The sequence below is a fragment of the Akebia trifoliata genome, chromosome 9 (genome assembly GCF_017979445.1).
Source record: "Akebia trifoliata isolate Shusen 1 chromosome 9, ASM1797944v1, whole genome shotgun sequence".
Classification (NCBI taxonomy): Eukaryota; Viridiplantae; Streptophyta; class Magnoliopsida; order Ranunculales; family Lardizabalaceae; genus Akebia; species Akebia trifoliata.
Window position 1 is genome coordinate 23,170,952 of NC_141383.1, and position 21,894 is coordinate 23,192,845.

Sequence of the window (21,894 nt, forward strand, 5' to 3'; positions counted from 1 at the left end):
TGGCGTCCCTTGGAAAGATTTTTACGATGGATAACTTGATTGTTTGGGGTTGGATCACTCCCAACTGTTGCCCCCTTTGGTTGTTGGAAGGGGAATCAGTTGATCATATTTTAATTCATTGCTCATTTTCCTATGAAATTTGGTCAAATTTTCTTGGTTTATTTCGTATTAATTGGGTCATTCCTCGTAAGTTTTCTTCATTGTTGGATGAGTGGACCAGTAATGTCTTTCACATTAGAAAACATTACCTGTAAGCTACGTTTCCTTCGACTATTGCTTAGGGGATTTAGATTGAGAGAAATAACAGGGTTTTCAACGACAAGATCAGAAGCTCTAATGCAGGTTTTTTAGAGATTTTTGGTATTTTATACCTATGGTCTAAGCAAAACATAGAGTTCGCAGGGATTTCTTTTGATGATTTTATTTTTAGATGGGACTCTTTATATAATCAGTAATATTGTTTGGTTCTTTTCCTTGTTGTTCTTTGTGAGGCTTTCTTGGTCTCCTTGTATTCTATTTTCCTTTTTGCAATATATTATACTTTTCAAAAAAAAAAAAAAAAAAATGACAAGCTCACGAATTTGTAGATTCAATGGAAAAAGATGTATTAGAAATTAAAATGAATAGTGTATCAAATTCGAAATTTCTTCATATTTAACGCATAAAATTGATATTCATCCTTCATCCTCTTATATAAAAAGAGAGCTGCTATTGACACACCAACATTTACTTCTACCACACCTAACTATTTACAATTTTTTCTTACCTTCTAAAGGGATGGTGTGTTGTAAGTAAAAAAATAGTGTGCCAATAGAATCTTCCCTGCCAAAAAATCTCTTTGATTTTTCTATCGTATATTTCATCCCGTTTTATTCCTACTTGACATTTAATGGTTGAAAGAGATTGGAGATTGATTAGTTTTGGGAAGAAAAGTCAATGATCATTAGCTAGAAGATGAACACCTATGAGCATCTCAGAGAAGTCCGAGGTCAAGGGAGGTATTTAATCAGTTTCTTCGAAAATACAGTGGTATCTAAACTATTTACGAAAACATGGAGGGCTAACTCCACAAATACTTATTAAATATATCTCAGTTAGTCGACTCTTTCCTCTGACTTTGGATAACTAAATCCCCGAAAAATTTGATAACCAACCCAGAAAATCAAGGATAACTAATCCAGAAAACTGAGCTACTAAAAGAACAGAGCTTCAAGCCTTCAACTACAAATTAATAATAAAAAAAAAAAAAGAAAAAAAAAAAAAAAGAGAAGAAATACCAATGATGGCTAGAGAAAAAGGTAGCATAGAAGAACAACTCTCGTTCCCAATCTTACTAGAGGATCGGATCCGTCAAGACGCATTGAAAGCCAAATCGTTCAAATTCGAGTGCTCTGAAGTGAGTAAGCGAGTGAACCGTCTCTCCCAAATGCTTCGATCCCTTATTCTCTTATCTACCACTACCCCCTCACTCTATGAACCCCCAATCCGTCGAATCGTCTCTCAAGTCTTCAAGAACCTCATGCGTGCCCTAACCCTAATCCGCAAATGTAAGCGAACCATCATAATTCGTCATCTCGTCACCATCACTTCCTCTACTGATTTTCTTAAGCTCTTTGATCTTCTCGATTCATCAATTGCCGATATGAATTGGCTTTTCTTCATCTTCGATTACTCGCCTTCGGATTCTTCAGGTATTGCTTTCTCTTCATCTTCAATTACCAAAATTGATCCGATTCTCGCTTCGGTTTGGTCGTCTATAGCTGCAATTAAGATGGGTTCGTTGCCCAATCGTGTGAGGGCGGGTAACGAACTCGCCGCCCTCGTCCTCGATAACGATCAAAACTGTAGAATTGTTATCGAAGAAGGCGGTATTGTTCCATTACTGAAATTATTGAAGGAAGGAGCTTCGGATGATGCCCAAATTGCTGCGGCAACGGCACTTGCTAATTTAGCTACTAATCAAGAAAGGGTTCGATTGATTGCTGTCGAACATAGTGTTCCGATAATTGTGGAAGTGCTCTCTAATTCTACAATGAGGGTTCAAATTTGGGTTACAAATTTGATTTCGAGGATGGCGGAGAATGATTTGGCAGTTAAAGAGCAATTTGGGAAGGAAAACGTGATTAAGACGCTTGTATCGTTATTGTCGTTCTTGATTATTTTGGAAGATCCCAAACCTCAATTGGATAAATCTGCTAGTATTCATTCTTTGATTTGGACTAATAAGGAGGTGGGGGGGAGTTTTAGTTCAAATTCGAAGAATTTGTATCGTCACGACCCTTATTCAAGTTCTTCTCCTTCTTTGAATTTAGAGGGTAGTGGTAGAGATGGGTACTATGGTAAAGTGAGGGAGAATGAGAAAGATGGGGTGAAGGTCAAGCTTAAGATTAATTGTGTCGAGGCGTTGTGGGTACTCTCGAGAGTGAGTGTGTTTAACTGTCGGAAGATTACTGAGCCAGAAGGGCTTCTTTGTTTGGCGAAGATTATTGAGAAGGAACAAGGGGAGTTACAATTAAATTGCTTGATGACAGTCATGGAAATAACTTTTGCTGCAGAATCCAATGTCGATCTTAGACGGGCAGCTTTTAAGATCAATTCTCCTTCCGCGAAAGCTGTTGTAGAACAACTTTTGAGGTTGATTCGAGAGGAAAGCAGTCCATCACTGCAAATTCCAGCTATAAAATCGATTGGGTCATTGGCTCGTAGCTTCCCAGCAAGAGAGACTCGAGTCATTGGTCCACTAGTAGCCAGGCTTAGTCATAAAAATCCGGATGTTGCCATAGAAGCTGTGATTGTCTTAGCGAAGTTTGTATGTCCAGAGAATTTTCTTCGTGTGGAGCACTCGATGGCAATCACCGAATCTGACGGAGTTCTACCTCTAATGAGACTAATGAGGGTTAGCAAACAAGCTCAGTTGCAAGGATTGATTCTTCTATGTTACCTAGCGATGAACGTGGGTAATAACGATGCTCTGGAGGAAGCAAGAGCATTGACGGCTCTTGAGGTTGCATCTCATTCTGTTGTTGCTCAACATCCTTCTTTGAGGGATTTGATACCTAAAGCCATATACCACCTTGAAGTTTATCGTGAAGGGGTTCATCCTCACCAACAATTTTATACTATGTAATTCCCACTTCGTTAGCTTGCAAACCCAATCATTTGTACATAGGGGGTGTTAGATTTTAATAGGATCGCGTCGATAGGTTATGAACATAAATGTGGATAGTAGTTTTTTACTCACAATGGGGAAGAGTCGGACAATATGAGTCAATTGTTGATCTTAGCTTCACATTTAGTTTAGTTGCTTGTGTTCTTGAAAGATAATAAAAGTACCAAATTGTTGTTGCCATTTTATTTTCATTTTCTTCTTATTTATATTGTTCCCTTTTTTGTTTGTATTTTTTTTTCTCTCCTTTCGACAGGTAATGGTTTTTACAAATAGTAGCTCGCACATTATTGGATGATGCCGTGTAAGTTTTACTTATTTATCTCTTTCGGTGTAGCTTTTTATTACTCCTCTAGTTCTTCCTAAACTTGAATAGATTTGTGTTTTGGCCTCAAGATCAGTATTGTTCATGACGTAATTCATTTTCATATTCTTGAATCACTGTGATGTCCAAAACTAGTGAGAAACTAATAAATACTACCTATGTTTACACTGCATTTAGCTGAGATACGGTGTTATTCAAAGTAATTGCTGTTCTTTATTTGCAATGGTGATGTCTTTCCCTAATGAGTATTGGATAAATATTTAAACAAGAATAGGGAACGGGTCTAATATGACACATCGTCATCACAAAGCCTTAACCCGAGTTTTTTGGGTTGGCTAAACGAATCATGTTCCTCCACGAGGTATGACACACGGGATATTTTCTTACTGCCTCAACTTTTCAAAATGGTTCGCCCATGTTAAAGCTAGACTGGTTAAACATTTGTTTTATTTTCTTATAATTGTTTGCTACGAGTGAGTTGAATTACTGAATGAATATGTATATTGCTTATTGTGGGTATCCTCACCATTCGAGTGAGACTAATCCCACGGTCACACACACCGCCCTTCGGAAAGTCCTACATGCAACTGGTCGAGTCAAGGGTCAACAGGTGGCCCCAAGGAATTCATTGTTTCGTGGGGTTTCAAACACTTGACCTACCCTTCCTGAAGAGCTCATCATGGCCCGGCTTGCCTCTAGGCTACTGAATGAAGATTTGCCTCAATACTTTCGTCTATTTTTTGGATTGCATGGATAACAGCTTTGGATTCCCTGATTGCCCTCTAAGAAATCCTTTCTTCAATGGTTTCCTGAGTTTCACTTCTTATTTGGTATACCTTTGTTCTAGCTTCCTAGCAGGAATAGACATCCCCTTGCATCTACTATTACTATAATACAAAAGTAATGTAGTATATTAAATTATCATCTGATGACGTTTCATCATCGTCATCAAGTCTTCATCAAAACCTTATCCATAAAATATGGGATCAACAGAGTGAATTCTGTTCCTCCATTCAATTATAGTTGGTTCATTCCCTTGCTCTTGTTCCAATTCCAGGATTTATTAATTTTCACCGCTGCCGATTTATATTTTTGAAATCTTTCGCCGAATATCACTGCCTATAATCCTTTTACGGCCAGTTACTCTAAAAGGCATATCTGTGTTTTGTAGGTACTACATTACTTTCATTTTGTAGAGCGTTTTTTATCCTTTTTATTTTGAATCGAACATTTTATACAGTGATGGTTTCTTCAGTTGTGTCTTCTGGTGTCTATCAGCTTGGCATTCTTTGGATTTTCAAGAAAAGCTGTGTCTTGAGCAAATTATTTTGGTAAGGATGTGTGCTTTGATTAGATATAGGTGTTAACTGTTTTATAGATTTTTAGTGTCATAATTGTCTTTCCAAATGCGTTGATTAGAAATTTGAAGGTTGAAAGATTGGTTCTTAAGCTATATAGAAACAAGGGCTAAGATTAAACCTCCACGCACATATCGCTAATGGTGCGAATTCATTGAAATCCTACCACTGAAGATCACTCTTTTTTTATTATTTAAAAATAGTTTTTTGAACCCATTAACCCTATATATAAGCCAAATCTTTTGATGGATCTATACCAAAACATTCAACTTGATTGTTGCCTTGAAGGATTGGGTGATTTTTCATGATTGATTCTTAGTATGGAGGTTCATTTTTGATACTCAAATCTAACCTCTGAAAATCACAAATTATTGTTTTTTCGAAATGTAATACTACCATCACACTTTTGGAGAAAATTGTGCGCTCAAACCCACTCTGTCCTTTGTTTTGTAATGAGTAGGTGAGTTTTTAGTGGGGAGACTGGTGCAAATTAATGGATTCACTTTAGAAAATATAACATTGTAATTGATCAATGGGTTTTGTTAACGTGTGCCCTATGGTCACACATTAAAGTGCAATAAATATACTTTGGAAATTGGAATTTGAGGGTATTTTGAAAAAAAATAATCGTTTTTTTAAAGGCATTTTCAGCTATGGTTTTTAGACTCGGTATCACTTCTTGTTTTGTTTAACTTCGATACCGAGTTGACTCGGACGATACGTCTTGTCTCGTTTGACATTAAGACGATGGTTTTTAACCATTTTAAAAATCTGAAAAATTTTGAAAAAATTCAGAAATGATTCCCTATTAAAAAATCAACCCAAAAAAAATATATAAATAAAAAAAAATTCATATTATATTTATCAATTATTTGAGGGTGAAATAATCGAGGATTGAGGCAAAACTAGTTTGTCTCGGTTAACTCGGACGAGATTTTGAAAATCTCGTCCGATACAACTCATTTATCTCGCGAGTTAAAATAATACCTGCACTGTCTTGTTTATCTTGTTTGTATCGTCTGAGTTTTTTGAAAATATCATCCGAGACGACTCGCTTATCTCACGATACGCAGTCGTCTCATGACACATTGTAAATTGGTCTCATTAGGCTCCGATACCGAGTTAACTTGGACGATACGTCTCGATCTCGGACGAGTTTAAAAACCAAGTTTTCAGTACAAAATCCAATTTTCAAAGTGTATTTAATACACTTTAACGTGTGCCCTTAGGGCACATGTTAACACAACCCTTAATCAATTACTTGCTTTGATCAATTAATTAATTCAACTTTTTTCGATTTTGGCCAAATAAAAGTAAAATATTTGATAAATGTATCATCCATTTTGAGGTATATGGGGATCGGTGTATACACATATTCAACATGATCCGATTTGGAGAGTGGATCCTCCGCAATACTTTTTTTTTTTCCTGCTGTGGGACTTTTCACTTTCAAAATCTTTGATCTTGATTTTAAGGAGGTTTTTTTAAAAAAAAAAAAAGAAAAAAGAAAAAAGAAAAAAGAAAAAGTATATCCATCATTTGGGTGTAGAAAAAAAGTATATCCGATCAAAATCTAGATGATTTGGGTGTTATTGTTTTTCAAAGTAATTGAAAAAATCAATCGAATGTTTTGATTTAAAAGAGGAATGCTCACTTCCAAAAAATCCTTAATTTTTCTTTAATTCCATCATTTGACACTTAAAAAAAACAAAAAAAACTTATCTTTACTTGAGGTTTGAGAGTTGAAGTAGACAAAATCGTTAGATTGAAGATGAGGGTACGTAAAATTTTAAAGAGCTCAAAGATGATTAGATTTAAAAAGAGATCAAACTAGCGTTTTTGGCTAGAGGTTGAAGATGAAGGCATTTGGGTCTTTTCCCATTAATCTATTAAGAAGACTGAGGTCAAGAAAGGCATGTCATCAGTTTCTAAACCTAGTGGGTATCTCTAATATTCAACAAAAAGTGAGGGTGCATGTCTAAATCACCCTAAATTCTTTACTCAACCTTCATACTAGATTAACATCCATAAATACCCATTAGGATTCATATAATAATCATCCAAGTTTTTCAATAAAGCCTATTCGAGAGAGAGAGAGAGAGAGAGAGAGAGTAGATCCAAGTTAAGCAAACAGTAGGATTTTTAACAAAGACACAATCAAATAAAAAGACATTTACTTGTAGATTATAGAGGGAGGAGGAGGAGGAGGAGAAGCAGACGTGGCCTTGACAGTACAAGGAGGAGGAGGAGCTGACGTGGCCTTGACAGTAGAAGGAGCTGGAGGAGCAAGCATGGCTTTGACAGGATTGGCAGTAGGAGCCCTAGGAACCAAACCACCAGACCTACTTGGAAACCACCTATCTGATTCCAATACCGCTTCTCTTCCATTCAAATCTCCGTCGTATCCAGTTTTTCGTCCAACGATCTTCTTCACATTCACCTCATCATGTGAGTTTTTGTTCAAGTTAACGGAGATTCCCTCTGTCTTCAACGGAAAACCGCTAACAAAGAAGAACACTACTACAAGACCAACTAAAACCAGCTTCATTGATTCAGACTTGAGAGAGAGAGAGAGAGAGAGAGAGAGAGATGGAGACAAGACAAGAGGATTGCATTTCTGTTAAATAAGAATGTAAGTCTTTATCTAGCTAGGGTTGATAGTAAGGTCAACTTGATTCGGTGGAACTACGTTGTAACAAAATTATAGATATATATAGGTGGGGTTAATGATCTTTCAATGGATTATTAGTTGAAAATCACACCAATCAGAGATAATTAGTAATAACATCATTGTGGGCCCGGAGTATGACATGTAAGGTCAGGACCACCAACCCCAGTGCACCAAAGGAAAATGACCTGTCTTCCATGTGAAAGTAATGGGACTAAACTTTAATTAACAAAGGAATTAAAGTATCAAATTAGCTATTATTTATTTATTGAGTCGTGATAAACTCACACTCTGAAACGCACTCTCTGATGTGACAGTGCATAGAATCATAGATCTTTTTCTCGGGATACACAAGGAAAGAGATCTATAGTTCTATACACTATTATGTCAGAGGGCGTATAAATAACATTAGTTTTAGAGTGTTAGTTTATCATTAGTCATTTTTTAAAAATCTTGGATGAATTTTTTTATTACTCCATCTTTAATCAAAGTCCTCGTCAACTCATCTTCCTTATTATTATAATGAGAGAAGTGCAGTAGAAGTGGTTTGACATCAAATTTTGAATTTCACAAATGCCTACCCCGTTACATTTAAACTTTGGGCAATGCCAATTAATTGATTGTGCTCGACACTGAGTTGACGTAACTATTTCTAGAATCATAGATTTTTCATCTTGTATCTCGAAGAAAAAATGTCTAAGGTTCTTTGAATCTTGCCACATGAGCATAGTGTTGAGCCTAGTCAATTTAGAAGAACTCTTAAACTTAATATAATAAAACATTTTGATTAAAAACCAAGAAACTTACAGCCCACTATGCTAGAATGATGGTGGATGGTTTTCAAAATTACAAAAGGGTGATTTAGACATAACCCCTACATTTTGTTGAATATTAGAGGTACCCCCCTATATTTTAAAATTAATGACATGCATTTCTTGATCTTAGTTTTCTAAATAGATGAAGAGAAAAAGATTCAAATGCCCTTATTTTCAACCTCTAATAAAAAACTTAGATTTTTCTTTTTAAAATCAATTATCTTTAATTTCTCCAGCTTCCATTTTATATCTATTTAAACTTAATCTTCAATTCATCATTTTCTAACTAGAACTAATCATTTACATAAAATTCTAAATTTTTCTATAAAAAATTTCATTATTTTCAATTTCCTCAAAAATATTATTTGTATTTTCTTCCCAAATCAAGTTATCTTCAAACTCTTCAACTTCTAGGGTAACTTTAATCTATTTAACCTTATTTTAATCCATCATTTTCTACCTTGTATTTTTTTTGTAGAATATCCTAGATTTTATCTTAGATTTTTCAACCAAATATTTCATCATTTTATACTTCCTAAAAAGTTCTACCTTGCCTTGAGATTTGAAGGTTGAAGACTTAAAGTAGATAAAATCTTAAGATAGTTTATGAGAATTAAAATTTTTATCCAATGAAGTTTAAAATGATTTGTTTTTAGAAGAAAAATCCGAATTTTTTATTAGAGATTTAATATGAGAGTGTTCAAGTATTTTCTCCTAGTCTATGTAGAAAAACCGAGGTCAAGGGATGCATGTCATCATTTTCAAAACATAAGGGGCTATCTCTAACATTTAACAAAACATAGCGGGGCATATCTAAATCATCCATTACAAAAATATCTTTTTCAGTATGTAATATTAAAAAAATTCTTTAATGAATGTTTTAGATTATAGATAAACCCTTTTGATAAATGTGCGTTTGCACTTGTTACTTTCTAGTTACTATTATAATGAGAGAAAGAGGAGTAAAGAAGATAGGCAACAAAATTAGAAAGACCATTTTTGTAAAAAAAAAAAAAAAAAAAAAAAAAAATAAAAATCCAATGATTCCTAGAATCACAATTAGTTTATTTATTTATTTCTTTAAAAATTATAAAAACACCTTAGTTAATATTAAGAAAACCCTTAACATCCCATGATCATTTTATTATATCATCTTCAGAAACACCTTAATTACTATTTTAAATTACAATTGTTATAAAATTATACTTTAATTATGTTATCTTCAAAATCACCTAATCAATCTTATAAATTATAAAAAGACATTAAAAATTTACAATAAAATAAATTATAAAATATGACAAAAATTAAATTATTTACTTAAATTTTTTTTTTTTTTTTAAATAACATCGTAAAATAATTATAAAAATTTAAGAATATATAAAGCTTCATGTTTATAATGTGAATGCGTTTGCAAATGCCATTACTAGTAATAACATACAAACCAGGATTTTGCATAAAGTTTTAACTTTTAATATGGGCAATTTAGACATACCCCTCCAAATTTTGGCAAATGTTTGATATATCTTCTATGCACTATGGCCTTGACCTCAATCATCTCTGGTGGATTAACGAAAAATGATCTGGACACCATCATCTTTAACATGTAGCCGAAAAATGATCTAAAAACCATCATCTTTAACACCATCATTTTTTCACTCTTATATACTTTAACTTTCAAAATTATAGAGTGAGTTGAAATTTGAGAGATTCTATCGACATGCTAACTTTTACTTATAACAATCCTTCAAAAATTACTTTGTTGATTATAGAGATATTTCTCAAAACATGTGCAACTTATATCAAAATTTTGGTTTCTGTACATTGTTTATTTTAATTTCTAAAACATGTTTTTCTAGTGAATTTGTCACTTTTATAATCAATGAATTCGTTGATAAATTATCAACGAGATCGCTAATGATAAAATCACTGGTATATATTTTATCAACAAATTGATAGATTATAAAAGTGACGAATTCAATGGAAAAACATATTTTGGAAATTAAATGAACGATGCACCGGATTCCGAATTTTGTCATATTCAGCGCACAAAATGGAGATTCACCCCTTTATATGTAGAGTGGAGTGTTATAAGTAAAAGTTGGTGTGCCAATAGAAGTTTTCAATTTTTTTTTTGGAGAGGTAGATGACACACTTCAACTGGATTGTAATTATTATTGCAACGAAACAGAACCAAACGCGTTTTATGAAAAAAAGTCCAAGTCAACTTCAATTAGGACAAAAGTCAAGGTTTAAATGCCCAACCTTTTCTAAAAGGTCAACATCAACCCCTTGTTCCCTAGCTGCTTCGCTTGCATTGACCCTCACTTTCATTTTTCTTTTTCTTATTTAAATTTATACAAGTGGGTGGAGATGTGTTTTGGACCAATAAAACATGGAAAATTCAAGTAAATAAGGGAAGATATTCTATTTGTATTTACAGAAATGGGTATCAACTTAGTAAAAATTACAGAGCAGGTATGAAAAATTAATTACGAAATGAGTATATCCATTTTCGTAAATAACCTTTTTAAATGGATAACGTGACAAATTCATTTTTGGGAAAATTACTTAAAGGACCTTGATGGAGGGATTTCTTCCTAATTAGTCCATTTTAGGACTTTTTTTAAAGTCAATTTAGTAAAACTTTTCTTTCTAATCAGTCTTGTAACCCACTCTCCACATTTCTCATGATTGAAATGTCCGAACTTACCATTTTTATCCAAAAAATTGATTTACTAGCAATCCAGTTGAATTTTAAAGACTCCATTCCGATGCAAAGGATTTGAGAAGGAAGAATAAGCCATTTTCGAGATTGTTTCAAGCATTCTAAAGACATGTAAAGATTTAGGATTTTTTCAAATTTTTTTTTTTTACTTTGCTTTTTGATGAACAATGACCAAGGATGATTATTTTGGTTTGAAATCATATACACAAGTCGTTATGTCAAGTTTTTAGTTGATCATTCTATGAATTTTAAAAATTGTCGTATTCAACAACAAAAAATGTCAAACTCGACAATAAATTTAAAGTAGTGAGCTCGACATTGTATAAAATTTTGGACTCTCAACTTCGTTCTTCATTTTTGGTGTAAATCATCAAAATAAATTAAAAAAAATAATCTAAATATTCAAAATTAGAAGTATATCATTTCCATTCATCATTCATGGTAAAAAAAAAAAATCGTCGAAAATGATTGCAATCGTCGTTGGAAAATCCAAGTATGTGAAAAAGATGAGAAAAAAAATGGTAGTTTGGGTATTGCAAAAATGTTATAACATGAGATAGGGTTGAGGGACCATTAAAAATAAAAAAGTTTACTAAATGGACAATCACGTTATCGCCCATAACTTAGGGACTATTTATAAAGAAATCCCTCCGTTAGAATCCTTTAAGTAGTTTTTTTTTTTTTTTTGTCTGTTGAACTTGTAACTAATCTAGAGAATTGCAAAATTTTACTAAGATACTATTAAAATAAAACCAAAATGCAAAAAAATAAGAATGGTTGATCCGCATTGCCATTCCAATTGGATTTTTGTGAGTTATACCAAAAGCATATAACATTATAATAAATAGACATTATGTCAAAACGAATGCTCTGATTCGATGAGTATTGGATTTCGCCTTTTTTTTTTTCAAAAAAAAAAAAAAATGGAACAAATTTTCCATTTCACCCATTTTCATAAAAAAGTGTTATTTACAAAAAAATGTCTATATTGGTAATTTTTATTTTCATACCATTTATATAGCTTTTTAAAAAGTTCATATCCATTTTTGTTATTCTCTCTAAGAAATATATATTGGTAATAAAATTTTGTAGGCGTGCAATCCCTCACATGTATGTGTGCATATACATAATATGCCCCTTTTAAGAAGGCTTTGCAAAGAAAATTAGACTACTTACAAATTAGGGTGAACAAGAAACTGAAAAAAGCCAAAATAATTTTGCCACATATGCCCCCCCCCCCCCCGGTTTCCCCCCGTTCCCCCTCCTCTCTCTCTCTCTTGGACAAACCCTCCCAAACTCTCCCCATGTGACTGTGCAAAGAACCATATATTTTCCTCGATATACACAATTGCACATATTTATGGGGATATGTGCAATTGTGGATCCTGATGAAAAATCTATGGTTCTATGCACAGTCACGTGGGGAGAATTTTTTTTTTTTTTTTTTTTTGTGGAAGGGGGGGGGGGGGGAGTTTATTAGAGGGGGAGTTAGAAAATCATGACTCTTTAAAATACGAGTCATGATTTTTTGACTCCCCCCTCTAAAATACTCCCCCATACTCTCCTAATGTGAAATGTGCTAGGATCATAGAATTTTTTTCCTCAGGATACACAACTGCACATCCCAATAAACAGCTGTAGTTGTGTATCCTGAGAAAAAAAAAAAAAAACTATGGTTTTAGCACATGCCACGTCAAGAGAGTATGGGGAAGTTTGCACAATGTGAAAAAAACCCATATTTGACGGTCCTAAGACATCAAATTTCATAAAATTTGACTGATCAAATGGTTGAATTGGCGTTAAAATTTTCATTGTCAAATTTCTTTTTCAACGGTTTGAAACTGTCAAAATAATGAAGGATGGGAGAAATTCGACGGCTCTATACTATTGCATCTTGGGAACATTAAGAATTTTGATGGCCATGGACCATTGAAATTTGATTTCTAAAATTCGTGGGCCTTGCCCATCAATTTTTCTTGTCAAATTTCCAGTTTTCATGTAGTGATGGCCGGGCGGGGGGGGGGGAGTCAGAAAATCATTATTCTTAAATGGCCGGGCGGGGTGGGGGGGAGCCAGAAAATCATTATTCTTAAAATAATTAGAAGATTAGTATATATGTACAGGGTAATGAACATTTTACAAGACATTGAGGATTTCGAGGTTTACAGGGAACTCATAGATAAGGATGCAAGATTGAATGTTTGTCCTTCCCATTTTTTTGGAATTTTCCTTCTCATGAGGCCCTGTTCATAAAAATTACACATACATACATTGATCACTAGGATTCACCTTATAGGCTTCACTTAAAATGATGATTCAGTCTTAAAAATCACCAGATCAATTCTTTTTTTTTTGAAACTAGGCTTCAGTAATTCATGAATCTGTTTGAAGCGGTGTTCATTAATATATGAACCGGATTTGGTTAAGGAATTTTATTTGGCATAGCGACATAAAACTGTTTAATAGAATGTAAAATATGGAGAGAGATCTCTCTCTCTAGAGAGACCGATGGGTACACTCATTTTGGATGGATCTCGGGTTTCAGTGATCCAGTTGGTTAGAAATCGGCCAAGAAACCATGGTTTTTTGTTTGAAAAATGGGTTGATTAGGATGTGGTCAAGGTATGATTTCTTGAATTTGGTTTGTAGAGTGTTAGTACGTAGGTTATCTTTGCCAAATTTAGTTATGAACTCTGCTATATAACTAAACTTTCTTAGTCTTGAGGTTGAAGAAGTCCCTACCATTGTTCATATAAACAATTATCAAGGATGAAAAAATTGAGATTCAAACTCAACAGTGTCCGATGCACATTATGGTTGCATCTGATCTCAAAGACATGTACTTACAGGCACATTTTTGTGTCTGTTGTATTGGTTTCCTATATGCCATTCAATGCAAGAGATAAAACAAAGAAAATTTATATTTAACAAATTCATACAACAGGAGACTAAAATATAAACTTACAAATCCGAAGAGGAAGTACAACTTAATAAAACATTAAAGTGTCCGATACACACACATTATTCTCAAAACTCTTCGAAGTGTCCGACATGCACACATTATACTTAAAACTCTTCATGGATTAATTCATCAAGGCGATTTAAAGAGCTGTTCCAATGTGAAAGTTGGAAGGAACCTTATAAGTGGGATGTGTTCGATCTTATGATTTTCTTCGCCTCCATCGGGCTTCAGTCTCTTAGCATGATCATCAAGCAAAGGAAGCAAATTCAACTGCTGGAGCGTGGAGACATATGGCAACCCTTCAGGGAGTGTCCTCAATTTCAAACAATTATGAATCCCGAGGTGTTTCAAGCTTGGAAGTGACCCTTCTACAAGCTCTGTCCATTCCTCTAGAACACGAGAAGCGATGAGAAGAACCTCAAGCTTCGGAAATCCACCTTCCTTGCAGAACTCTCTCCCGATTTGTTTTGCATCGTGTGCATGCCAAAGGCAGAGATGTTTCAAGTTGGGTAGGAATTGAAGGACCGAGGCTGGGTTCTCGGATAGATGGGAGAATCCTAATCTTAGCTTAATGAGGTGATCCATCGAGCCAAACCAATTGGGTACCTTTTCTAGTCGTCCTTCAAGACGAAGTTTTTGAAGAAGCGGTGGAGGTGAGAATTGCTCCAAGGGAAGGAGTGTTCCCTCAAAGCCATTAGATTTTGCCTCTAGAGATAAGGAGAGAAGTCCCCCCATTTTCATGATAGAAACAAACAGCTCACTTGCATGATCTTCTGCTAAATCCATCACTCCTAGTCTTCTGAGTTGCGTCAAGCCACCTAACTCGGCCGCAATGCCACCACCAGCGTATAAACCCGTGAAAGTTTGCAGATTTTTCAATTTCCCTATCCCTGCTGGTACTATCATACCGCAGACACCCATATTTTTGTACATTTTAAGGTGCCTCAGATTTTCGAGATTCAGGATCTCCTTAGAAAGTTGTGTCAATCTTCCATTCCATCTTATATCGAGAGTTTGTAAGTTTCGAAGATTACCTAGACACTCTGGAAGCTCATCTAAATTTGATTTCTTCAAACCCAGATACCTAAGGTGTATCAGATCTCCTAATTCGCCCGGTAAACTCTTGAACGTAACGTCTTCCAAATCCAACACCCTTAAAAACTTCTTTCCATGAAACACAGGTCGTAAGCAATCCCATTCGGATTCAGAAAGGCTTTTAATTGCAAACATGAATAAAGATCGTATTGGAAGGTTATTCAAGTTTTTCGGAATGTTTTTAGCATCAGAATTGATTGAAATACGATGGGCAGTAGGATTGATATGAGAATCTGAACTAGTACACGGAACAATAAATTCTTCTTCCTCTATTATACGGCCCAAGAAATCTCGATATTGGCTAGGGACTTTGAATTTATTTCCTTGGACACGACATTTGCCTACCACATGAAGCATTCCCAAGTTCATCAATTTTTCGATATTTTCTTTGGCTATATCCTCCATGACCTCTCCTGGTCTTTCTTGTATTAGACCTTCAGCTAACAACAGTCGAACTAGTCTTCCTTTCGGTATCGAATAATTCTCAGGGAAGATACAGCAATACATGAAGCAAACTTGAAGATCGTATGGTAAATTACGATAATTTAAATCAAATGAAACGGAGTTTGATGTCTCACCTTCATCAACACAAGGAGAGCTCTCCTTGACACTATTGTCTTTGTCCTCATCGACCGTGGTTGGATTATCGTGTTTAGGAATTCTTTTTACAGTTTCGTCGAGTCGAGCATCTAACTTCTCCAATCCACTCTTGAAGTGAGTGATCAAGGCCGTTCGATCAGACCCATTTTGGATTTCCATCTGAATGACGAATTCATCGATGTGATCATCCATGTCATGGATTATAGCTCTCAATTCTCGAACCCAACGACGGATAGAGCCGTCATCGTTTTCAATCCTTTTGTCTAAGTTCTCAAAGAACCATCCAATATCACAGAGTATGCTCTTGGGCCATAGAATTTGATCTTCCAAACCTGCAAAGGTTTGAGTTTCTTGAACTAAAAGAGAATCTAATCTCTGTAGGAAGAACTTTACTAAAGCCTCAACCATTTCTTACATAAATAGGGAGGTGAAAATGAATGAAATTCAGCTCATTCTCTATTGAATTCAGAGACCTTTGTTTCCTTAGATCATAAAGGTAAGATTATATAGAGGTTTTTATGTGGTATTGAGTCAAGCAAACCTTGGAAATTTCTCGAAGTTTTGTCCTTAATTCTTAGTATTTAGTGTTTGGTAAGTTCCCACTGTCCAAAGACAAACATTGTAATTGAAGAAGTATTTTAATAATCGGAGGTTCCAAAGTGGAAATATAGAAGCTTCCTTTTCTTTTTTATATTTTTTATGATTTTTTCAATTAAATTTACAAAAATTTTCACTTGTACCCATATTATTTCTATTTGTAGATGTCGCTTTGGAAAAAATTGAATGGAAGAACAAGATTGATTCAGCTGACCCCAAACATTTGAGATAAGGCTTCAATGATAATAATGAGGATGGCAGTAATCTATTTGTGCCTTATTGAGAAAAACTCGATATCCCATTGTTCCCATCACCGTTAGATAGACAATCATGCACTTCAAGCAGGGATGATGATTGAATGTGAGAAGGATAGATGGTTTGTATTAGTTATACATGACTTATTTATAGGGAAAATTTATCAAAACATGCACCGAAAATCGAATATTTCCCAAAATGGAGCATTATTTAGAAGAAATGAGAAGTATAGAATATAGGGGAGCAGATCCTCATGTTCTTTTGTTTGAGAAATGGGTTGCTGAGAGTGTACTCAAGGTGCCAAATTTAGTTATGAACTCTACCATGATATATAGCTAAACTTTCTAAGTGATCTTGAGGCTGAAGAAGGCCCTACCGTTGTTCATATAAACAAATATCAAGCATCAAAAAATTAAGATCCAAACTCAACAGTGTCAAACGCGTGTTATGGTTGCATCTGATCTCATAGACATGTACTCACAAGTCACAAGCACATTTTTGTGTCTTTTGTATTGGTTTCCTATATGCCATTCAATGCAAAACAAAGACAATTTATATTTAACAAGTTCATACAACAGGAGACTAAAATATAAACTTACAAATCCAAAGATGAAGTACAACTTAATAATAAAACATCAAAGTGCCCGACACGCGCACATTATTCTTAAAACTCTTCAAGGATTAATTCATCAAGGCGATTTATGGAGCTGTTTGATTTTGTGGTTTTCTTCGCCTCCATTGGGCTTCACCATCTCAGCATGATCATCAAGCAAAGGAAGCAAATCCAACTGCTGAAGCATGGTGACATATTGCAACCCTTCGGGGAGCGTCCTCAATTTCAAACAATTATGAATCCCGAGGTGTTTCAAGCTTGGACGTGAGCTCTGTCCATTCCTACATGAGAAGCGATGAGAAGAACCTCAAGCTTCCCGAAGAGATATTTCAAGCTGGGTAGGAATTGAAGGAGCCAAACCAATTGGGTGCCTTTTCTAGTCGCCCTTCAAGACGCAGTTTTTGAAGAAGCGGTGGAGGTGAGAATTGCTCCAAGGGAAGGAGTGTTCCCTCAAAGCCGAAACATTTCACCTCTAGAGGAGACAACTAGATAAGTCTCCCCATTTTCATTATAGAGAAACAAATAGCTAACTTGCATGATCTTCGGCCAAATCCATCACTCATAGTGTTCTGAGTTGTGTCGAGACACCTAACTCAGCCACAATATATACCACCACCGGCGTATAAACCCGTAAAAGTTTGCAAGTTTTTCAATTTCCCTACCCCTGCTGGTACTATCATACCACAAACACCCAAAATTTTGAACATTTTAAGGTGCCTCAGATTTATGAGATTCAATATCTCATTAAAAAGTTGGTGTCAATTTTGTATTCCATCTTATATCGATCGTTTGAAGGTTTCCCAAGTTTACTTAGACACTCTGCAAGCTCATCTAAATCCGAATTCTTCAAACCAAGATACCTAAGGTGTATCAAATCTCCTAATTCGCCACGTAAATTCTTGAATATAACGACTTCCAAATCCAACACCCATAAAAACTTCTTTCCAAGAAAAACAGGTCGTAAGCAAATCCCATTCGGATTTAGAAACGCTTTTACTCTCAAACACAAATAAAGATCATATCGGAAATGATTTAGCATTAGAATTGATTGAAATACGACGGGCATTAGGACTGATATGAGAATCTGAATTAATAATTTATGATGCGTTTTAGTTATTTTTACTCTAAAATTAATTAGTGTCGTGATAATCAGACTACCCCCCATGTGACATCCTCAATCGACTCCCGTGATGTGATATGTGGGAAAACCGTAGATCTGTACTCCTCAGGATACACATGTTCACATCTCCATAAAAGTGCAGATGTGTATACCAAGGAGTACAGATCTACGATTCTAGCTCATGTCACATCAGGGGGAGTCGATTGAGTATGCCACATGGAATTGTCAAATTATCATGAAAATACAGAGGTATCTCAAAATAAAGCAAACATGCAAGAATGTCAAAAAAAATTCTGTGGGGGCAACTCTCCGCCCCTGGTCGTGGGTTCAAGTCCGGACATTGGAGGTTATAAAGGGAGGTGGAGGAACAGACATGGACGTGCCGCCATTGGCCGTTGGAGACCTAGGAACCAAAGAGCCAGACCTACTTGGAAACCACCTAGCTGATTCCAATACTGCTTCTCCTCCATTCATATCTCCGTTGGATCCAATTTTCCGTCCAACGAACTTATTTACAATCACCTGATAGTGTGAGTCTTTGTCGAAGTTAACGGAGATTTCTTGTGTCTTAGATGGAAAACCGCTAAGGAAGACGAACACAAGAGCAATTAAAACCATCCTCATTGATGAAGACTTGGGAGTTTAAGAGAGATGGAGACGAGAGATTGCATGTTTGTTACTTAAATGAAGATATGTATTGCAACTTGCAAGGGAAAACATCTACGATTCTTACATATGCCACGTCAGTGAGTTTTTGAGTTAGGCATTCAGAGTTGAGTTTGCAAATGATTACATATCTTTTTTTTCTTGTGTGGGGAAGAAAAACGATGCATGGTTTGGTGCACTGCCACTGGAGTCTCAGACTCAAATTATAATAATAAAAGACAATGAAGACATTAGTGCAGTACAGCTATTTCAATGGAATATTAGCTAAAAATCACACCAATCAAAGATAAGTAATCACCTGATGGTGGGTAAGGAGTATTCAAGAATGACCACTTAGTTAAGTGGGAAGACCTTCTCACTCCACAAGCATACTAAGATTAAGTCAAGAGAAACTCATCAGTTGAAAATTAGGAAAAAAGTGAAAGAGAGAGAAAAATAAGATAGGGTGTAGATAATAATAAAAATATAATTCCCCTTTCTACTCTCCTTTCTCTTTTATTTTATTTTATTTTTAGATTAGACTTAAGATATGATGCAAGCCCTTCTCTATTTTCAGTAGATTGAATTTCGATTTGAACAAAAAGATGAAAATTAAAAAATTCATTTCAAATAAATATTTTCTTAAAAATCTACACTAGTGCATGCAGCATAGGTTCAAATCCTTTGAACCCCTTCTTATACTAATGTTAACTTTAATCACTACCCCTAAAAAAAGTAAGGCTAATGATAAAACGATGCACCTACACATACACAGTATATATGTGGCAAGGGCACAATCGTAAATTTTTCATTAAGTATTTCGAAGAAAAAATCTATGATTCTGTACTTTGCCGCATATAGATTGCGTACATTTATCACGACTCTTAACTTAAATACATATGGACCACATAACCATATAGAATTCTATAATTCTATGCACTTGCCACATCGATCGAGTTCAAACCGAGTGAAAATTTTCAAGTCAAATTATCATTAGTCAATAGAAAATGACCTATCATCCATGAAAGTCAAGAGACTAAACTTTAAGAGAGCTTTTGTTACCATCTAGAGATATACATTCGGGTAAACCCGAACCAAACTGAATCAAATTTTCGGGTTAGGTCTGGGTATGACTAAAACCAAGACCAACCCAAAAATCTTGGGTTTGGTCTGAGTTCAAATATCAAAGGTCAAACTCGAACCGAAATTTTTAAGGTTCGGGTAGAACTGAATCTCAAAGGTTTGTATTGAAATATTTTCAAATAGAATGTGATTAAGGGAAGTTGAACCTTGGATGTGGCATAATCATCGCGTCTTACCAACTCGCTAAGTGCTAGTTTGTGTTAAAACTAGTAAAAATATATATAACATAATAAATCGATTTTTGATTCAGGTTTTGGTCCTGAAAACGGGTTTGATTCGGCTTTAAAGGGGTAAACCCAGGCTCGAACCGATATTTATTGGTTTTAGTTTGGTTTTTTCCCAGACGGTTTTGGTTCGATTTTTTATCTAGGTTTCGGGTTCTGGGTAAAATGTATATTCCTATTGCCATCCCAATGTTTACTTATTACATCCCAATTTCTTCAAAAGATTAAAATACACTCTTTAGACCTTACAAAGTTTTGACTCAAATTATAATCTCAATATCACAAAACATTACAACACTCATTCAAACAATTTCAGTAATAATTTACAATTACGACTGGGCTCATATAGAATCCCACCCTCTCAAAAAAAAAAAAAAAAGGGAGAGAGAGAGCTTCCATTGGCACCCCAACTTTTACTTATTTTATTTATTTTTAATTGGAGTGTAATAAGTAAAGTTCTTATGCCAATAGCAGCTCTCACCTTCAATTTATAAAGGAATTAAGGCATCTAAAGCCCTAAGCTTTTAGGAAGATTCTTTTGGGCGACCAGCTTTTACTTTCAACTCACCAATCCTATGAAATTATTCTCTTCTCAGCATATAAATTGGTTTGTTATGATTAAAAGTTGGTGTGTTAATAAAAGCCCTCTTTTAAATTTTCACCTTTTTTTTTTTCTTGTCAATCGAAATCCTTGCCAAGTCGAAATAAGATAATATTGATTGAGTGGTGGTAATGATAGCAGATTAGGAGCCGAGCAGATTGGTCCTTCTCTGCGATCTCATTGGTCGTCAATCCGTCGGTGTTGATTATCAATCGATTTTGATTCCAAGAGGCCTTTTCTAATTGGTCCCAATAAAATGAAATCAATAATCAATGTTTTCAATTTCGATTCTGGTACAATTCCGATTATATGGGTACCCATTCAGCCCTAGATCGGATGAAATCTTGGAAATTAAAACCATTATAAATGGTTAAAAATCATACATTATAGCAAAAAGGATTACTTAAAATTAATTTTAACATGGGTGATTTAGATTTTAGACATACCCCTCCACCCACGTTTTGGCAAATATTTGATATACCTTCTACACCATACCTAATATGGCATGCCCATCTCTGATAGATTAAGAGAGCTGCTATTGGCACCCTAACATTTTCTTATTACACCCCAAATTAAAAATAAAGAAAATAATTGAATGGTTGAGAATTAACAAAAGTTGCCGATAGAAGCTCTCACAATTAATTTTTTTGTTAGATTTCTATTTTTGGGGGTTTAGGATTTTATATGAGCCTAGTCATAAATTCGTAATTGCGAACAACTAATGAGCTTGTTTTAACGAGTGTTACAATGTTTTGTAATGTTGAGATTATAATTTGAGCCAAACTTTTGTAATATTTGAAGAGTGTGTTTTAATCTTTAATTAGGGTGTGATAAATAAGTTATGAAATTGGGTGTAATAAGTAAAAAGTTGGGGGTGCTAATAGTAGTTCTCGAAATTAATGAGCTCATTTTTTTGTCATGTCACCTGCCATCAGTGATTTTTCTTCCCCAAATCAGTCATTTTCAACCTCTTAGACAAAAT

At 34.8% G+C, this 21,894-nt stretch overlaps 2 protein-coding genes across 2 annotated transcripts; one reads left to right on the forward strand and one right to left on the reverse strand.

Moving 5' to 3' along the window:
* Positions 1–1,104: 1,104 nt before the first annotated feature.
* Positions 1,105–3,229, forward strand: LOC147394789 (uncharacterized). The gene has a single exon (XM_086454427.1). The coding sequence runs from the start codon at positions 1,280–1,282 to the stop codon at positions 3,125–3,127; it is 1,848 nt and encodes a 615-aa protein (XP_086310553.1). The 5' UTR covers positions 1,105–1,279; the 3' UTR covers positions 3,128–3,229.
* Positions 3,230–14,148: 10,919 nt separating this feature from the next.
* LOC147394790 (putative disease resistance protein At1g58400) lies at positions 14,149–16,122 on the reverse strand. Its single transcript, XM_086453331.1, has one exon. It carries the CDS (start codon positions 16,120–16,122, stop codon positions 14,149–14,151), a length of 1,974 nt encoding a protein of 657 aa, XP_086309457.1.
* Between the last annotated feature and the right edge of the window lie 5,772 nt (positions 16,123–21,894).

Bases quoted from the DNA above. Each gene is read 5' to 3' on its own strand.
- LOC147394790 (XM_086453331.1), bottom strand. From the start codon at position 16,122: ATGGTTGAGGCTTTAGTAAAGTTCTTCCTACAGAGATTAGATTCTCTT.
- LOC147394789 (XM_086454427.1), top strand. From the start codon at position 1,280: ATGATGGCTAGAGAAAAAGGTAGCATAGAAGAACAACTCTCGTTCCCA.